Source organism: Sapajus apella, unplaced genomic scaffold (genome assembly GCF_009761245.1).
Source record: "Sapajus apella isolate SASKATOON/1434 unplaced genomic scaffold, GSC_monkey_1.0 scaffold86, whole genome shotgun sequence".
Lineage (NCBI taxonomy): Eukaryota > Metazoa > Chordata > Mammalia > Primates > Cebidae > Sapajus > Sapajus apella.
Window position 1 is genome coordinate 1,157,650 of NW_022437026.1, and position 20,558 is coordinate 1,178,207.

The 20,558-nt window shown below is 35.8% G+C and overlaps 2 protein-coding genes across 2 annotated transcripts in view; one reads left to right on the forward strand and one right to left on the reverse strand.

Annotated features, from left to right (window-relative positions):
* Nucleotides 1-16,616, forward strand: part of CLEC2A (C-type lectin domain family 2 member A) — a 29,826-nt gene extending 13,210 nt beyond the window's left edge. Inside the window, exon 4 of the mRNA XM_032254375.1 lies at nucleotides 16,535-16,616. Within this exon, the coding sequence (XP_032110266.1) occupies nucleotides 16,535-16,545 (11 nt within the window). The 3' untranslated portion in view covers nucleotides 16,546-16,616. The remainder of the gene's footprint in view (nucleotides 1-16,534) is intronic.
* On the reverse strand, nucleotides 651-15,902 carry KLRF2 (killer cell lectin like receptor F2). Its single transcript, XM_032254376.1, is given in 6 exon segments — nucleotides 651-1,556; nucleotides 3,819-3,931; nucleotides 4,486-4,634; nucleotides 8,825-8,871; nucleotides 12,268-12,367; nucleotides 15,833-15,902. Coding segments are annotated over 6 exon segments (624 nt in total). The 3' UTR covers nucleotides 651-1,411.
* Nucleotides 16,617-20,558: the final 3,942 nt, after the last annotated feature.

Below are 20,558 nucleotides of genomic sequence, written 5' to 3' on the forward strand. Positions count from 1 at the left end.
GAGAATAACATGCTAGTTTCCAGGAGCTAGAGGGAAAGGGAAATGGGAAATTGTTGCTCAAAGCACAGAAAGTTTCATTTATACAAGATAGTAAGTTCTCTAAGAGGCTGGGCATGGTGGCTCACGCCTATAATCCCAGCACTTTGAGAGGCAGAGGTGGGCAGATCACTTGAGGTCGGGAGTTTGAGACCAGCCTGGCCAACATAGTGAAACCTTGTCTCTACTAAAATTACAAAAATTAGCTGCCCATGGTGGCACATGCCTGTAATCCCAGCTACTCGGAAGGCTGAGGCATAAGAATGGCCTAAATCTAGGAGGTGGAAGTTGCAGTGAGCTGAGATCACACCACTGCACTCCAGCCTGGGCAACAGAGTGAGACACCACTTCCAAAAAAAGAAAAATTAAGAAATTATATTTCATGTTGTGTTCTTATAAAACTAAAACCAGGTAGACACAAAGACCATAAGGACATATTTGGAGGTGATGAATAGGTTTAGTACCTTAGCCGTGGTGATGGCATCTCAGGTATACACAACCTCACCAGAAAGTATATATTAAGTATGTGCAATATTTTATATATCAGTTTGACCTCAATAAAGCTTTAAAGAATAAATGTATTAAAAATAAAAATGAGTTATTATATTTTTAAATTTAAAAGCGTTACATTAGCATTTTATATTTGGATAGAAAATGAAATACATTTGTATTTCACTAAAGAAAAAAAATAGGTACTGTTAACATCCATACATATTTCTTTCAATTCTTTATTTACATGCACAGATTTGCTTTTATTCTTTTCTGTTGTTAAAGTATTTGGCCACATGACTTTATTTTATTTGTATAAATTTAAGGGGTACAAGCATAATTTTGTTACATAGATATATCACATAGTGGTGAAATCTGAGCTTTTAGTTTATCCATCACCTGATTAGTTTGCATGATATCAATTAGGTTCTTTCTCAGCACCCACTCCCCACCAAACACTTCAGGCTACAATACCCAAATGAAAAATTCACAATTATTCCATGTTTCATATATTATACTTGTACATATGTTGCTTCTTTCCTTCTCATCTAACACATAGCACATATAGTTAAATAACATTCCTTTAAAGTTGTCTTATTCTATGCTATTTTAAATGCAAAACATATGAAACTGTTAAATAACTATTTGCTTTTTATTTAGCTTTTATTGTACAGCCATGGAAAAGACAAAACCGAAATCCAAGTATGGAGTAAAAGTTCTGTTCAGAAGTTGTCTTTATAGTCAATTTAGGACAAACTACTTTTCTCCTTTTTGGATGGTGTCTGTTAGCAGAAACTTTCTTTTAGAAACTTTATCTAAAAAACTCAAGTCTTTAAAATCAGGCTGTGCTTTAACATGTAAGGTATTTCTACATTTTGTTGTACATTTACACACTACTGGGTCTATTGTGCGTCAAGATCGCATCTCTCTGGCAAATGCCATTAAACGTGGAGCTACAGTCTTCAGAATACACCTGCTTTCCTGTGATAACGGCACAGCTCCTGTTATCAGTTGGTCCAATCACCGAAAACCTAAGAGATAAAGAATAGATTTTTGAGCATCTATCTTAAAATGATGATAGTATCTTTTTTTTTCTTTTTTTGAGACGGAGTCTCACTCTGTCGCCAGGCTGGGGTGCAGTGGCGTCTGAGCTCACTGCAACCTTCCACGCCCTGGTTCAAGCCATCCTCCTGCCTCAGCCTCCCAAGCAGCTGAGATTACAGGCACGTGCCCCCACACCCAGATAATTTTTGTATTTTTTGTAGACACGGGGGTTTCACCATGTTGGCCCAGTTAGTCTCGATCTCCTGACCTCCCAAAATGCTGGGATTAGAGGCATGAGCCACTGTGCCCGGCCCGATGTTAGTATCTTTTAAAGTTTCCTCCAGCCAGACTTTTATAGGTAATTCTCCAGCAGCCAACGTTTTGCACATGTTTTAGAATGGAATTTTCGTTGCTAATGCAGCCTCTTCCCCTCTTTCCTGTCTTAGTAACAACGCCATGCAAGCTCAAGCTAGACTAGAAGACATCCCAGCTTCTTCCTTACCTCTCAAACCTCTCATTGCATGTACCTGCAAGACCTGAGTATTCTATTTCCAGATTATCCCTTCTATCCGTTCACTTCCCCCAGCTTCTCAATTTAGACTCAAGCTACCATTGTCTCTCCCTCGTCTCTAGTCATAGCCTTTGCACCGACCTCCGTAGTTTCAATTTTGTCTCCCATCTATTCATTTTCCACATAGCAGCATAAATAATTTTGTGTATGGTAAGTAGATGCCAAAATAAATGTTTTCAATAAAAACTACACAATGATAGATATGCTATAACAATGTGGGTTGGGAGGCAGCCAGCCACCCAGGATTTTAAGTCAAAGTAAGACCTATTAGATGACTCTTAAATTTATTATATAACTTCCACAATATAAGGTAGGATGATGCATGATGTATGAATGGAATGACTTTGAAGAGAGCTATTTCGCAAACTATTTTTTCTAGTTATTAATAATTTAAGAAAATATAAACTGAACACTATTATAACCACCTGCATGTGTGTTGTTTCCCTTAAACGATAAGATAAAAGCTTTTAAAACGGATATGTTGCCTTTATAGTAATACTGGTTTCCCAAAAAGTAAAAAAATTAAAAATAATATAAATTATAATAAAAATTAGTAAGAAATATTACTTATTTTTCAAAGATTGTATTAAAAGCAGGTCCAGGAAATGTATACAACTTCATATGTTAGTTTTATGTTTATGAAGGATAATAAATGTAGAATAGATGTACCTAGAAGCAGATAACTATCAACTGAAATGAACTATCACTCCACGTTCTTTGCTTTTACCACATCTCAAATGTTCTGGCAATATGACTAGTAAATGAAAGTACAGAAGAAAATCAGAATTTTAAAGCACTCTTACATGCAATACCTCATGTCGTTCACATAAGAACAATGTAAAGAAAGTACCATTGTTCTTTTTATACTGATGTACAGGTATCAGGCTGGGCGTGGTGTCTCACACCTGTAATCTCAGCACTTTGGGAGGCTGAGGTGGGTGACAGTTTGGAGTTGGAAACCAGCCTGGGCAACATGGAGAAAACCCGTCTCTACAAAGCACACAAAAAGTTAGCCAGGTGTACTGGCACACACCTGTAGTCCTAGCTACTCTGGAGGCTGAGGCGGAAGGGTTGCATTATCAAGTGAGCTATGATCATGCCACTGCACTCCAGCCTGGGCCACAGAGCAAGGCTCTGCTGAAAAAGGAAGAAGGAGGGAAGGAAGGAAGGAAGGAAGGAAGGAAGGAAGGAAGGAAGGAAGGAAGGAAGGGGTATTAACATGTTTAGTTGAATTTCTGAAGGCCAAAATTTTTTAATTCATGTTTTCTGATTTCAACTTTAGACCTTTCTACATATTCCAGCTGCTTTTATTTACAGGCAAATTTTGTCTTTGCATTTACCACATAAAAAGATTTGCATAATATTATTTCAAATGAGATTTAAATCAGTTTAGAAATTTAAAAATTATTATGAATTTTGGACAATTAAAATGCCAGATGACAAATGCTTTCCATCCCCATTTTTCAAAATCAGTTAATAGAAAAGAAGAGAAGAAGCAAAAAAACAAAGGTAGGGGGAAGGAAAAAAAAGAGCTAGAAAGGAAAAAAAAGAAAACAAAATTAAAGATGAGGGAAAATGGAGAAAGAAGGACAAAATGAATGGAAAGTAAGGAAGCATAATTTAAAAAATAATTTCATCAATAAACATTATCACCCCTCCCTTACAAATAACTACTCACAATTGTGGAACTAAAAAGCGTTCATCTATCCACATCCATAGGTTTCCTTGGGATGTAACATGTAATCCAATCCAACCAAAATGCCCAGGTTTTAAACTGTTCTGTATGAACTTCTGTAGAGAAAATGGTGTATTTATTCATTCATTTGTTTAAACAAATTTTGATGTCTTCTACAGAGTAAATCTCCGTGCCAGGCATTAATAAAATATATTTTATATACATTATCATTTTCATACAATAGTAACTACCTTATGATTAACACATGTTCAAAAGTAATGACAATAAACCTCCCATGCTGCTTTTTTTTTTTTTTTTGAGACAGAGTCTAGCTCAATCGCCAGGCTGGAGTGCAGTGGCCCGATCCCGGCTCACTGCAACTTCCGTTTTCTGGTTTCAAGCAATTCTCTTGCCTCAGCCTCCTGAGTAACTGGGACTACCAGCACGCACCACCACAACCGGCTAATGTTTTGTACTTTTAGTAGACAGGGTTTCACCATGTTGGCCAGGATGGTCTCTATCTCTTGACCTCGTGATCCGCCCACCTCCCAAAGTGCTGGGATTACAGGCGTGAGCCACCGCGCCCAGCGCCTCCCATGCTTCTTAGACAGTGAACCTGCACCTAGCAAGTTTTCCCTGTGCAGTTAGATCCTTTTTTTTGATTTCTCACCAGCTCATCCAAATTTTGAATCACCAGTAAATGCGCCTGTAGCCGTGTGCAATCACTTTGACTCTCTTTCCACGTTTTAAAAGAAGTTGAAAAACAATAACATTTCCCTTGGTTCAACAGCCAGTCATTTGGGCACAAATAATTATGTCCTGAAGAAAACATAGGGGAAAATTAATTAAACTTTATAGCCAATTGGGAAGATATAAATATTATCAAATGTGATTTCTTGGAAAATGGATTTTTCCAACTTATTTTTTGTCATGAAAAAAGCAGTTCTATAAAATGAGAATAATTTACTAACCTGTCTATTTCCTGGAATTGGACAGGGTGTTGGATGATGGAGTAGGGAGATCAAAGTCTGTGGATTCTGATCCCCATAATCGGAGGAAGCAAATTATAACATTTTTGACAGTTAATTACCAACTGAAAAAGTAAAAGCTTATTGTTTAATTTTCCTCCACTACCTGGTTCTAAGTCCTTTGACATTTCAAGATTGTCTTTGCAACCTGTATTCCGTGTCTGTGAGATTACTTGCAATTACTGATGCATTGGGTACTTATTCTCCTGTGCTTTTCATTCATACTGTTACCTTAGTCTTGAATAGCCTCCTCTTCCTTCTTTACCTGCTAACTTTTTCTTTAATGTACAATTATATTCCCACCTCAAAAAGGAAGCCTTGAACCAGTCAATTTCTGCTGTCTGTAAAACTCAACACTTAGGTATCATAAATGATATCTTTGCTAAAGCAAAGGACAAATAGTTTGCATCCTAGTCACTTGTAAACATCTCCGTATCTTCCACATGATTGAAAGGCTTGTGAGGTGAGACTGTCACATTCATCTTTGATTTTCTTATCATTCAACACTTTGTATGTAATAAATGATTGTTGTTGAATGTTGAATGGTTGTATTAAATATTTTAAGTTAAAGCATGTAATATTTTCATTGTTAATATTTTAGTATGTCAACTATAAGCCTAAAATTTTATTTAAAAATTAATTTTGGAAATTAAATTATATGTCCAGCCAAGCTTTAAAAAGTAATCTGAGCAGGTATAACTTGAAGAAGGTTATTATGACTTAAATTTAGATTTATGAAACTTCATATATATTCTTAACTCATTAATACATGCTATATCTGGGCAAGTGTTGCCAATGCTGAAAATATTATCATTTAGAAAAATTGTGAAAAGATTCAGGATAATGAATTGTAATTTCAGTTGTACAAATACATAGTTGTTTGCTAAAAGGTATAAAATGACCTCTAATATACCTCTCAAGTTACGATTTGAGAGGGGATATTTAGTCATGATTATTAATGAGAAGGTGTCATTTAAATGAAGTAATTTTATTATGTAGATATTGACAGACTGGTCAATGAAGTATTACTGCAGTGCTGCAAAACACAATAAAAATACTCCAAATGATCAGTGTAACATGATGTGGATGCTAACTGTCCAAAAGAGTTATTGTAGGTAACTCAGCTTGAAGTGCTATCTTCTCTAAGAAGAAGAAATACAGGATGAAAATAGAGAAAAGTATTTATTGAACAGCACTTTGCATCAATTGCTCTCTTAGAGGCTTTACGTAATAATAACAACTTACACATACAGCAGTTGTTGTGGGCCAGGCAGGTTTCTAAGCATCTTATATACATTCAGTTTTTAAAATAACTTTGTAGAGTTAAATGACACCAGAGAAGTATGAAAAGGAAAAATCAGAATATAAAAAATTCTGCCCAACCATGACCTACTTTTTGACAAATAAATGGCAAAGAACAAATAAAAGGAGGAGATAAGGATCTATAAATTAGAAGAGGCATATTCTATAAATGATCTATAAATTCAAGAGGCATATTAACCAAATGCAATTAAAGTCTTTGATTATAATTCTTAGAAATCCAATGAAAAGAAAAGAAAGATTTTAATGCTATTAGAGGATATTAAGAAGTTATTGCTAATTTTGTTAGGAATTGTGGTAGACAGAATTTCAAAATGGCCCCTTAGATGCAGCCTCTGGTGCACATGACCTTTGTAATTCCTTCGTGACTGTGGGTAAGACTGTGAATGTGATGAAATGTCACTCACATAATCAGGTTATATTAGATAGGAAGATGACAAGATTTTAAAAACAAAACAGAAGAAGGGTCCCCAGTCTGTTGATTTTGAGTTAATCTATAGAAAGACTACCCCAAGTAGGTCTGACTTAATCAGATGTAAGTCCTTGAAAGAGGGCTGAAGCCTTCCCTGAAGAAAGAGAGAACTCCTGTTGCCTTTAAAGAATTCAGCTTCCATGTTTCAAGAGGGTGTATGAGAAAGACACATGGCAAAGAAATGCAGAGGCCTCCAGGGGCTTAGAGGGGTTATGGCTGAAAGCCGGGAAGAAAGCGGTAACCTATATCCTAAACCACACGTAATTGTTCCAGCACCATGAGAGAGCTTGGAAGAGGAGCCTCAGCTCTAGAGAGATGGGTGGTCTGGCCAGCGTCACATCTACACTGCACTCCCTGTGAGACCCTGAGCAGAGGACTTAATTAAACTGGGCCGTGACTCCCAACTCATGGGAACTGGGTGGTAACAAGCATATGTTGTTAAACTTCTGAGTGTGTGGTAATTTGTTATATACCAATCAAAAACAAATGCAGGAGTTGCAGTGATATTGTGATTGTGTTATAGCAAAAGGCATCTTAAGCTATAAGATTCACATACAGAAGTATTTATATATTAAATGGTATGAGATCGAGTCACTATTTTAATATAATCTAGCTTGGGGACGGGGACGTGATGATAGTGGAGATATAGATGGAAAATATTGATGTGGAGATGGAAATATTGTACCTTTCAAACAGGTACAAGGAGATTTATTATATAATTCACTCTACTTTCCTTTATATTTATATAATACAAATTTAAGTATATAATAAAATAAAACCTTATTAAGTAGGCGTCATTATTACCTCCAATTTACTGATGAAGAAATTGAGGTATATAGAGATTGTTTAACTCTATGTACTGCTGCAACATATAAATATCAGAACTGAAATTCTAACCCTGCTAGCTTAGTTCTACAGCCTATGTTCTTTTTTTTCTTTTTTAATTTTTGTACTTTAAGTTCTGGGATACATGTGCAGAAAGTGCAGGTTTGTTACATAGGAATACACGTGTCATGGTGGTATGCTGCATCTATCCCCCCATCATCTACATTAGGTATTTCTCCTAATGTTAGCCTTTCCCAATCCCCCCACCCCCTCCTATCTTCCCATAACCCCCTTACCCCACAACAGGCTCCGGTGTGTGATGTTCCCCTTCCTGTGTCCATGTGTTCTCATTGTTCAGCAGCCACTTATGAGTGCCACTGCACTATACTGCCTCCACACTGTATTAGTGTATTAGTCAGAGTTCTTCTCAGCCACAACCAATGGGGTGTGTGTGTGTGTGTGTGTGTGTGTGTGTGTATGAGAGAGAGAGAGAGAGAGAGAGATTTAAGGTACTGGCTCATGTAATTGTGGGGGCAGGCAAGTCCAAAATGTATAAAACAGGCCCTCAGTTAAAAACTTGATATTATATATTCAGTCTGAAAGGAAAAATTGATATTATATCTTCAGTCTGAAGGCAGTCTGGAGGCCAAAATCCCTCTTCCTTTGGGGACCTTAGTAGTTTTTCTAAGACTGAGCTGATTGGATAAGACCAGCCCACATTATGGAAGATAATCCATTTCATTCAAAATCTACAAATGTAAAATCCAGTTTCATCTAAAACGTATCTTCCCAGTGACATCTAGGCTGGTATTTCACAAACTGTCTGGGTATATGGCCTAACCAAGTTGGCACACAAAATTAATCATCACAGTTTTTTCAATCTACATGAAACATTCTATGATATAGTTATTATTATAATATTCCCATTTGAAAATTTAAAAACTGATGTTTAATTTGCCTAAATTCATGTAACCAGTTGGCTGAAATCTCTTGATTCAAACATAGGTCTAACCCAAGCCCACACGCTTCCCACTACAGCCCACAGCCATTACACACCACACCTGTCATTGGATGCTTGATAAATACGTGGCAAGTTAGGTATGGCAGGAAATCCACTATCGTCCTGTTGTTGACTCACTAGGAAAAACCCTATTTTCCTCCTTCTAGAAATCACCATTACCCTCCTTCCTTTCAACCATTTGAGATGCAGCAGTGGCGCTGAGGAAGAAGATGTCCTTTTCAGTCCCATACCTTCTTCACCAGTGCTGTTGGCTTAGTGTGTAACATGAGTGAACGCAGGAAGAGGGAACTCAAAACTGCATTTATCCCTAAGAGTAGCACATAACAAACAAAAAGAGCATTACCTGATGGACTGCTGATATTTACATTCTGAGAGAAATCCATTTTTTATCTGTACTCAGTGCAAAGAAAAGATATGAGAAACATTTAAAAATTAAAAGCAATCTACATACATGAGAATAAAGTACCAGCACGAAATGGAGGCATACTAATAAAAATTGTGAGTTTCGCTTCTCCTATGCAGCCACTCCTCTTCTTCCCCAGATTTAACTACTTTTCACCATATCTGTTTTTACTCCTTTAAGTGCAAATCACAATTCTAAATAATATGTGCAATCTTAGACTTCATATAAGATGTTACATTTTTGTATATTATTTTCTTCTTTTCATGGTCTTTTAAACGGATGTTCTTAACAGGCATGAGCTCCAGCACCTAGTCTTGATCTTATTTGTCCTTGTTGCAGGCCAAAAAAAATCTTTTGACCATATCATCAAGTTCCTTCAGCTTCCTAGGTGCATTATTTATAGTTTGTTTTCACATGGACAGAATTCATTGCTGGCTAGGAACACAGAACAGTTGTTAATCTGAAAAGCCTTTTAATTGTATTCTTGGGCTAGCTTCATTCTACCTAAAATTAGCCACCCACCTCCCATGTTCTTTTTTGCTGTTGTTTTTCCGAAAGAGTGACTAGGAAAAATATTTACTTGATTACGCTTGCTTTAAATCTAAGTTAAAATCAAGACTGCTAATAACTTTGAAGGCATTGGTACAGTAGTGTGTTTTTAGGTACATTTAAAAATCTGATGCTGGCTGGGAGTGGTGGCTCAAGCCTGTAATCCCAGCACTTTGGGAGTCCTAGGCAGGTAGATCACCTGAGGTCAGGAGTTCGAGACCAGCCAAACAAACATGGAGAAACCCCGTCTCTACTAAAAATACAAAATTAGCCAGCCTGGTGGCACATGCCTGTAAGCCTCCTACTCAGGAGGCTGAGGCAGGAGAATCGCTTGAACCCTGGAAGCAGAGGTTTCGGTGAGCTGAAATAGCATCATTGCACTCCAGCCTGGGCAACAAGAATGAAACTCTGTCTCAAAAAATAATAATAATAATAAAACTGATGCTAATTTGCTTTGGGGAAAACTATTTATGTAAAACCTTCCTTTAGGATTATGTCTTTACTCATAGTGTTCTGAAATTACCTATCTATCATCTATCTATTTATCTATATCATCTCTTTCTATGTATCATCTATTTTGGTGTCCTGTTCTGAACTTAGCAGGTTCTTATAAGCTGAAAACTCAGATTTTTGGTTTCCCTTTTACCCTTGAGAAATGGTTTACATTACTTTTTCATTATTTTATGTCTACTTTTTTTTCCCGCTTATTTTCTTCTTCGGGAAGCTCGTTAAAAGACCTATTGACCTTCCTGGATAAACAGGTGAATTTTGGTTTTCTGTCTCAGATAGCCTCTTATATTTATTTACGGGTTTTTTTCCTGACCTTTTGCTCTATGCTCTGGGATGTTTGGTTAGCTACCATGACTTTTCAGGAGAAACGGCACAAGAAATAGCCAGGCTACATAGTAGACCTATACACTACTCCCCTCTCTCACTCCAGAACCAAAACAAAGGGGTATACATCTTATTGCACCAACCACCAGTCCATAAATCAGGAGCTCTAGCTAGCTCTATCTATATATCTCACTGTTTTAGAGAGTTCTTTGATTTTATTTTATTTTTATTTATTTATTTATTTATTTATTTTTATTTATTTATTTTTTTGCTTGATATAGGGGCAAAAGCCACTGAGTAAATGGACCAACAGATTGGCAAAGCACCAATCTAAAAGAGCATGGCTTAGAAAGTCTTTCACTTAATTACTTTGCTTTATTTTTTTTGGTTTCAAAGTTTATTTTATTTTTAAATTTAATTGCCAATAAGCATTGCATGTATTCAAGAATTACCTTGTTTTAGACCTTCATTTACCCTCTGACTCTCCTCTCTGAAATGGAGCCCTGACTGAGCTTAACCATGATGAACAGCTTCTGTCTACACTGCAGCTGTCTTTTACGCTTTAACTAAGGTTCTCTCCAATAACATTATTCTATCCAGCTTTCATTTTCTTTAAAATTTTCTCCCCTTTCCATTCGATGTGCTTTAATTAATTTATTCTATTTTGTTATCATTTCTTGTTCTACGGATAGATTCTTGGGAGAGAGGAGATATAAATATTCATGGTCAATACTCCATTTTGACTGGAAGACATGGAAAATTTTAAACGGGTCAAAATCCAAGGACAAATTTTATAGAAACACTTATATTGTAATTGTTACTAATTTATTAGAATAAAAAATATGGCTAGAAAAAATATTTTCTGACTAGTAATTCATCAGCATGTCAAATTTTATTGATTTCTTCCCAACGGCATTTCTCTTTAAAAAAAAAACCAAAAAACTGCATCTTTTATGTCATTTTACCATTTATACTTTGTTGAAGAGAAACTGATTTACAAGAGAGCATGTTGGCCGGTAAAGATCATACTCAGTGTCTAACAAGCAACTATCTACTCCTGAGTTTTAGGAGCATTTTTAAAGCCATAATAATTAGAAGAGCTAATTCAGCTTATTAGAATTGCTGGTTAACAGAAAGCAATACTTACTTAGATAGATTCATAAGAACTAAAAAATAATCGTTTAACATTGAATGTTAAATAAGTGAAAATTTTCCGATTGTTAGTAATTGATTTCAATATAGCACTGAACACATTTGAAGTGTATGATTGATATTCAGAGAAAAAATACATTAAGTAGAATACATATTTGGTCTGAGAAAAGTCTGACATTTTCCCTTGTTGTATTAGGAAAAACACAAAATTGCCCAATTTCCCAATACAAAAATACTTCTTATTAAGAAGTAAAGAATCTTCTACCCTAAAGAAGTTGCTTTAGGACTCACCTATTTTTGGAAATCTCATCTCAAAAGCCCCTAAAATCTATTTCCTGTCATGTTATATGTAAGCCAGTACTCATTTTAGCTCACAGGCTTAAAATCAAAACAAAAAATCAAAGAAACTATAAATTTCTTTGGTTGTTCAAATAGTATAGCTACAGTGTACACATATAAATACCACTTCAGGAAGAAAAAAGTCTGGAAGTCTACCTAAAATGGTTTTCAAAGGGGTCTTAGAAAAACTGTTTAAATAGTGACCTCACAAAGCGATACCAATAAGCATATACTCTTTTAGAAAAAAAAATTACTAAATTTTTATTATAAGATAATAAAGTCAACCTCTGTTGGGGGTTCTTTATAAGAAAAGAGGCAGAATAAATACTAATTTTGTATTTAAGCACTTAATTTTTTTAATGTAATGTAATTTTATAATATGCCATATACCGCTGGTTCATTTAATTTACCAATTTTGGGCTATAATGTATACCTTATCTTGGCATTAAGAGGAATGAAGGATCAATGTTTATCTTCTGAAAATGTTCAAAGAAATAAAAATTCATTACTCACGCCAGAACAGGTCAGTCACTGTCATAATGAAAATAAGGATCCCAACGCATCCAAATATGAGCAGAAGACAGTAACATTGTGGATACAGGGAGAAATCTGAAATGTTGAATTTTATTTCATGAATTTTAAAATTCTCATGATTTTTTCACTTTATAAACATTTTTCTGTTTCATTTTTATTACAGAGATGATTCATATTCATTTTGGATATGTCATTAGAATTTATGATGACATGAAAATTTAAAAATAAAAAAGTCGATAATCCCAAACCAAGGAGATACTACTATTATTTAATGTTTTGAATTGTACTGAGATGGCTTTGTTAATTATTTGGTGGTGCTTTTGAAGACCTAAAATTGATGTCTTGAATTCCATATATATTATAGATACAAATAAATATGATATATAGTTATATAAATTATATATATTTATTACAACATATTAATATATAAAATATAAATATATGCACCGTAAATGTATATAATACATTATTTTATATGTGTAAATTATATAGAAAGAATAACATATAGAATATACATATCTATGTCAGGCACGATGATGTGTTTTACTCAATTTAGTGACTCACTGTAAGAAATAAAAGAGGGAAAGAAATATTTATTAAAGTTCTAGTATATACCAGTCACTGTACTGGGTATATTCACATTTTATTTCACCTTATACGTGTAATACATTATATTTTTCTGGATTTGGCTTTCTAGACAGGAATCAGTTTCAGCCTAGGCAGTGTTAGATCTCCAATAAATGATACTTATAAGGAATCTATGCTATAGTATTTCATTGCATTAGAGTTGACAAGAATAGTTTCCTTACAGATGAATAAACAAGTAACCTCTAGAGAGGGTAAACAGGAACATATATATATATATATGATAATCCTCTTCCAATTTTATCTACTTTCTTCTACATATTAGCACTTTTGAATAAATTAGATGTATACACTTTTTTTCACAAAATTATGACAGGTTCGTTTTACATGCAGACATCATATGATTAGTATCTCAATCTAGAATCATTCTAGTCAATTTGCCAGGCTAGTTGTCAAAGAGAAAGCAAAGTAATTTGAGATACTCTGATAATTATTCCCTAGTTTTTGTTATTTTATCTATAAGCAAGCCCTTAATTTCATCATCTTGGTTGTACATTTCACAAAAAAATACGTCTTCTAAGTCATAATAAAAGTGCTGTTTTTCATATCTAATTACTGTGTGGATGCCTTACGTCAATAGGTTTTATGGATTTACTGCATCTGATTAGCTCTATGGCATATACTTAGAGAATTTACTATATGTAGTATACCTTTGGAAATTTACCACTCAATTGTCTGTATTACTAAGTCCAAAATAGTTTTCTTTTTTTTAACCTACCTGTATATATTTCTACTGTTCAAGGAAATATGGAAAGACTTCTACTTAACTGAAAATCATCAAAATACATTTCTGTAATTTTATGAGGAAATACCAATCATAGGTATATGGACCTGCAGTTAACTGGTAATAAAGAACAAGTGCTCATTCCATACATGCCAGGGAGGGAGACTTTAAAGTTCTTGCCAAATAAGATTTATAAAAAACCTAACAATAGATCAAAACTTAATATTTTTATGTAAGCCATGATTTACATACTGTATCAAGCCAGTGAACAGAGAGCTGAGTACCTGACGCGCAGTATGCTGGCCTGTCCTAGCAATGCTTGGCTAGATGCCATTGGCTTACAAGGAGCTATATAAAGAAATTGACCTTCAAAATCTTTTAATGCTACTATTGCAAGAACAATAATTGTCTTATTTTATGTGCTTCATGAGAACTCAGGAAAATTTTTTTTTCTGAATTAGGATCAAGATTAGTTATACCTATCTTAAGAAATAGGTGTCACTTTATCTCATACACAATGTGAATTGAACAACTAGTCAGGCTTCCCTTATCTCAATAATAACAAGGAAGCTTAGAAGCAAATGTATGGCAAGAACAAACATGCCTACAGTAATCTTTCTGGCCCAATTTATTTCCCCACCCCTATCCTTCATTTATAATTTAAACAGATATTATCTTATATTTTATGTATCAATACTCAGATGTTAAGTACATACTTGTGTATTAAAAAGTAGTTTATAGATTAAAAATAGTAAATTTAGTTTAACATCCACATAAAAGCATCATTAGGTAGATTTTTCTTATTATAAATCAATGTACTGAGATTTAAGAAGACTAAATGCTTCTGCCCAGAGCTCTACATTTAGCCTGTGGGCTATAGGGTCTGACTCAATTTGTTTTGTTTTGTTTTGTTTGTGATGGAGTCTCACCCTGTCACCCAGGTTGGTGTGCAGTGGCATGATCTCAGCTCACTGCAACCTCCACTCCCTGGTTCAAGTGATTCTCCTGCTCAGCCTCCCACATAGCTGGTATTACAGGTACGTGCCGTGTCACACAGCTAGTTTTTTGTATTTTTAGTAGAGACAGGGTTCCACCATATTGGCCAGACTGGTCTCGAACTCCTGACCTCAGATGTTCCGCCTGCCTCAGCCTCCCAAAGTGCTGGGATTACAAGAATAGCCACTGCCCCTGGCCTGACTCAGTCAATTTAGTACCATTGGTACTAGCTTTTGCTGCATCATGGAAGTAAGTTACTACTGAAAAGCAAACATTTGTTTCATGATATCAAAACACAAAAAGATCCTGAGTCTTCAGATAATGACAAAAGCATCATTTTGGGGGGTAAGGGGGTTTGCATTTGCTAGATATAAAATGAGATAGTACACCAGAATGTTTGATACATATGGCAGAGCTGCCACTGTGGCTGGTAATTCTGAATTTCTAGCCTATGTCATCTTAACTTAGGTCTTGACTATTTCAACAAGATTGTTTTCAAAATTCCTTTTAGACAAATCGAATTCAGGCACCAGCATGTTGTTTACCAAGCTTGTCTATAGAACCTGTAACAGACCTTAAAAAACAAAAACCAACCACACAGAGCAGCCCTAAGGAGCAAAGATTAACGTTTTTCTTTTCCCCTCTTCTCTCATTCCCAGTAGATTGTTCTACCAATCCTACAGAGCTTTTATGAGGATTAAAACTAATATATATATGCTTTTTTAAGCTGTAAAGCACTACAGGACCACTGTTACTCCCACCATCACTAGATCTTGCCTTCCAACTGTAATAGGCAACTTCACCAAATATGTTTTCGTAGATACCATACCAAGATAAGTGTTTCCATAAACTTTAAGTTTCGTAGGAGGAAGTTTCTGTAAAAACGCAATTTTTCAGCCGTTTCTTTGAAAGTTACACTCTTTCTTATGCCACAACACACAGGATTATACATCGTCATATTAGCATTTCTCTTACCTCATGGCTCTGAAAATGCTGCATTGTTATTGTTGATGCTTTCATGAATCTAAATAATCTATCTCAGACAATTTATGACCATTTTGATATTTCTTCTTATGATCAATTTTAAGATATTAAAAATATTCAAAGATAATTCTCTTCCTAGAAGAATAATGCAATTTTAAACTAAATGGGGGAATGGGGGACAATATTCCTACCTTTAGATTTCTGCTTGGATTTACAACCATTCTTGAAATTCAGCATCATGTACCCATCTTCATTCTCCATCTCTTCAAATGTTTAATATATTATTATCCAGAAGATAGCACAAAGAAAATGGAAACTAATCTCAACCTGGGTATGTCTCTTAAGCACAAGATACCAAAGAAACTAAAAGGAAGACCAAAAATAGTCAAAATTTATTCAGACTCAGATGTCTAAAACCACACAGGATGTGCTGGTAAATGAAAATGGACATAAGCTTGTTAACATTTGGCTATAATTCTGTGGATTTCAAGATAAAGGTAGCTAGTCCATTCTACTCTTTCCAACAAATGGACTTGTGTGTACCTGCCGTTTGTATGCGGTATATTAGAAACTTAATGGTGAACAAGATAGACGTACTTGCTTCCTTCATATCTTTTATCACCAAGTAAGAGAAAAAATAAAATAAACCAAATAATCTCTAACAAAACAAAACAAATCTCTAGGTAAATAAAAATTCAAATTTTAAATTAAAAAAAGTTAAAACAGTCATTTTGCTATTTGGGACATATTTGATTCGTAGGGTCCAAATAACAACGGTTGGATGGGACAAGATGGTAAAATAAATGATCAGCAAGTCTCAAGTTAGTGAAAGTAAGAATCGCTTTAAAAAATTTCACTTTTTTAACTTTTTTGTTTGTTTGTTTGTTTTTCAGAAAATGCCTGACAGATTTTCCTTCAGTAGGTGTGACGGTTTATTTTGTGTCAACTTGGCTGAGCCGCAGAGTCCAGATACTTGATCAAACATCATTGTGTTTATTTCTGTGAGGGCGTTTTTGGAAGGGATTCATATTTAAATTGGTGGCCTTTGAGTAAAGCAGATTTGCCTTGCTGTAATGTGATTGGGCCTCACTGAGTCAATTGGAGGCTTGAATAGAGCAAAAAGACTTATCTTCCCTGAGTGAGAAAGAATTCTCCAGCAATGGCCTTCAGACTTTATCTGCGACATTGGCTTTTCCTGATTCTACAGACAATAACTAGACTTTGCACTTGAATTGAAACACGAGCCTTCCTAGGTACCCAGTATGTCCATGCCCACTTGCAGAATTTTGACTTACCAGCCTCCATAATCACATTCCTTATTGTGTGTGTCTGTGTGTATATATATATATATATATATTTACTTAACTCACACACACACACACACACACACACACACACACACACACGCACACTAATGGTTCTGTTTCTGCTACATGGCCACTCAATATCAATTCATTGATTAAACACCAGAGTATCTGGGGAAAGCGGCTGACTGTTTCCCACAGCACATGTTGTGTCCACCTGGTTATTGAGTCTCCTCCTCAACACTGGATGTCACTTGTGAGCATGTACATGGGAATAAATATTTACACACTCTGTGTCCCTTCTGCGTGATCACTGTATGTACCTCTCAGCTTCTCATTAATTTTTGTATTTTCTTCTTTTTGAGTTTCTGATAAGGCATCTCACCTGTTAATTTCTGACAAGACAATTTAGATTACTTCTCTGAGTGCTTATCCTTCCTGTCAGGTGAACAACCAGACATATTACCCAAACTTCAGTTCATTGGGAAGATTTACCTTCACTTCTGTCTTTCACAGTCTTCTTCTGAATGGGATTATAGTATGGCATCTATTTCCAGTTGCCATCTTTTACATATCCATTTCTAAACCTCAGTATAAGATCATACAGAACACTTTTCCCCATGCCCCAACCCAGACCATAGGTATGTTTGAGGTGGAGATAGCAAAGGAATGTGAACCTGTGCCATCGGAGTCTGAGTCATCTGCTCATGTAATTTACTGAGCTTCTTTGGAACTGCTCAGGCCTGGACTCCAAAATGCCATAATTATATTTATGATAAAATGTTTCTGTGCAGTTGTAAACTTAGGGTTCATTGGGTCAAAGTGGTCAAGTTAGATCAATTTCATGCTGGTGGACATAATATCTTATAAAAATATGTAGAACGTTTACTGCTTACATTTCACCAGGGATAGTTAGCATGATTGCATCAATGTAATGAATCTATTATATGCAACCAGTTCTGATGTATATCATGTTGGGAGCTATATCAAGATGATTTAGTTCTCTCTGGCCATCTTATAACAGAGATCAGGAGTGCTGACGTACACCTAGGCAAGGCGGCAAAGAAATATTTGTTATTTTTGTTTGTAAATACAAGCCAGAAACCATCACAGGTTCTCAGCATTTTCCCAGTATATAGTCATTCAAGAAAATGACTGAAGTTTCCTCTGGTTTAGGTGTTGGGGAATAAATGTCATAATTATACCCGTGACCATGTTACAATGTCCTTCACCAAGACAGCCAACCTATCTCCTTTCCAGTTGAGTGGTCCCTGGTCTGGGAAAAGCTTTGCCTACTAACTGCATTGAAGTCTGGGGATTGGGTAAGACACAATGAGTCTCCTCTCTGAGAATATTGTTAAGTTTCCAGCCAACATGCGTGGATTTTTCCTTTGCATATCAGCAGCTCCTTAGTTAAATATCCTTTCTTTTTGCTTTTTCTTTTTGTTTTTTTTATTTCCCAAAACTTCAAAATAAGCTAATCACTGTCACAGATTTCTGTGGATGAAAACTCTGGCTTATTCCCTCTGGCGTATTGTGTCAAATTCAACCCCTTGACCTCTAGAATCAAATTATTACCAGTGATATCAGAAAGCCTGATTTCCACTATAGCATCTTCCACTACATCTGTGATCAACAGAGAACAGCTGCCACAACAGACGATCACCAGTTTCTCTCACCACACCATTCTCCACCCCTTAACCTTCCAAAAAATCAACTCACAAAACTGGCCTTGAGAAGAGGAAATCAAAGCTTAGAGGAGGCTGTAGAAAGGAGATCAATGACTGCCTAGCCTCCTCACTGTATAAAATGTGGTGACCTTGAAACTGCTCCCCCACGCCCATGCTGAACTCCAGACCCCTCAGTTCTACCCCAGGGCCATCAAGTAGCTTCAGAAACTTCTCTTTTCTTTACCTTCTATGCCTGGGCTAATTCTCTCCTTATGAGTCTAATTCTCTCAGTATGTGTCTAACAGATTTGGTGGGATTGAATGCTGAAGTATTTTAGAGTATCAAAACTTGAAGATGTCTAAAATTTACATCTTAATGTTTTTCCCAAACTATAGATTTATCCAGTGTTTTCTACACAATTAGTAATGAAATTCTGTCAGTTTAACCCCCTGCACATTTCCCTAGTAAATTCATTACTTCCCATTTTAAAAGCCACCATCTTGGCTCAACCACCATGTGGGCTGACACCATTCCTTCATGGCATTTAGTCTCCTTTTGCCCTCTCCCCTTGTCCCATGAAAAACAAAAGAGTATTTTTAAGGGTTGAGATCCTTAATAAATGTGATGCCCAAAAAATCCAAAATAGACATAGAAAATGTGCATCTTTTACAAAATTCATATTCTCATGTATTAATTGGTTAATAAAAGGAAATCTATTCTCTACAGAAATGTTACAACTTTACACTTCTGAAATTCAGAATTTCCAAGACCTATATGAGATTATTATTTTAGTTTTATATAAGATTTTTTTTAAAAAAATGAGACAGGGTCTTGTTCTGTTGCCCAGGCTGGATGCAGTGGTGTGATCATAACTCACTGTAACCTTAAGCTCCTGAGCTCAAGTGATTATAGACACATTTTCAATCTGATAGGCTGTTGTATTGTTTCACTTTATTTTTTATTTTATTTTTGAGACAGAGTCTTACTCTGTCACCCAGGCTGAGTGCAGTGGTGTGATCTCAGCTCACTGCAACCTCTGCTGCTGGGTTCAAGCGATTCTCCGATTGCAGCCTCCGGAGTAGCTGGGATTACAGGCACCTGCCACCATGCCCAGCTAATTTTTGTATTTTTAGTAGACATGGAGTTTCACCATCTTGGTCAGGCTGAACTTGAACTCCTGACCTCGTAATCCACCTGCCTCAGCCTCCCCAAGGATTACAGGTGTGAGCCATCACGCTCAGCCTGTTTCAGTTTAGATTTCTTGAATTTTCATTGCTTTTAGACAACTTTGGATACATTAACTATGTATGCCTTTTATGAGTTAACTATTTGTGCCTTTGTTCATTTTCTGTTACTAACGTATTTATGACTATTCTGTCATATATTTTCACTCATATATTAATTCATTCAGTAAGACTTTTTGAATATGTTATGCTGCAGGCACTGTTCTAACTACTGAGAAGACATCAACAAGTAAAACAGAAAAACACCTCTGATTTCATAGCTTCATGGAGCTTTCATTCCAGTGGCAGAGACACATTACTCACTGCCCAGGAGTTATATATGTTTTAAATGTGGGTAACTTTTATTGCCTTATGAATCTCAGTTAGTGGGGCTATAGTGTAACCATAGTCCATTTAATGCTTTCATCTACATCCAAAACAGACCTTTCTAAGAACCAACTCAACTTTATTCCTTGTTTATCAGCAGGTTATAGGAAATATCTTAAACAGCCATATAGACATGAGCCAAGGGAGAGGTGCCAGTGAGACAGCTGGGTAGTATTATTTCTGAAGCTTGCCTGTCCTCTCTGGTTGACATAGGGGTCTTCAGCTTGCCTTTTCATTGAGAATCTGCCTGTGCTGATTCTGGATATACCAATTCATCTTATAATGAATTGCTGCTGGGAGTGCTTGAACTTATTTGGTGAGTCTTACAGGTTT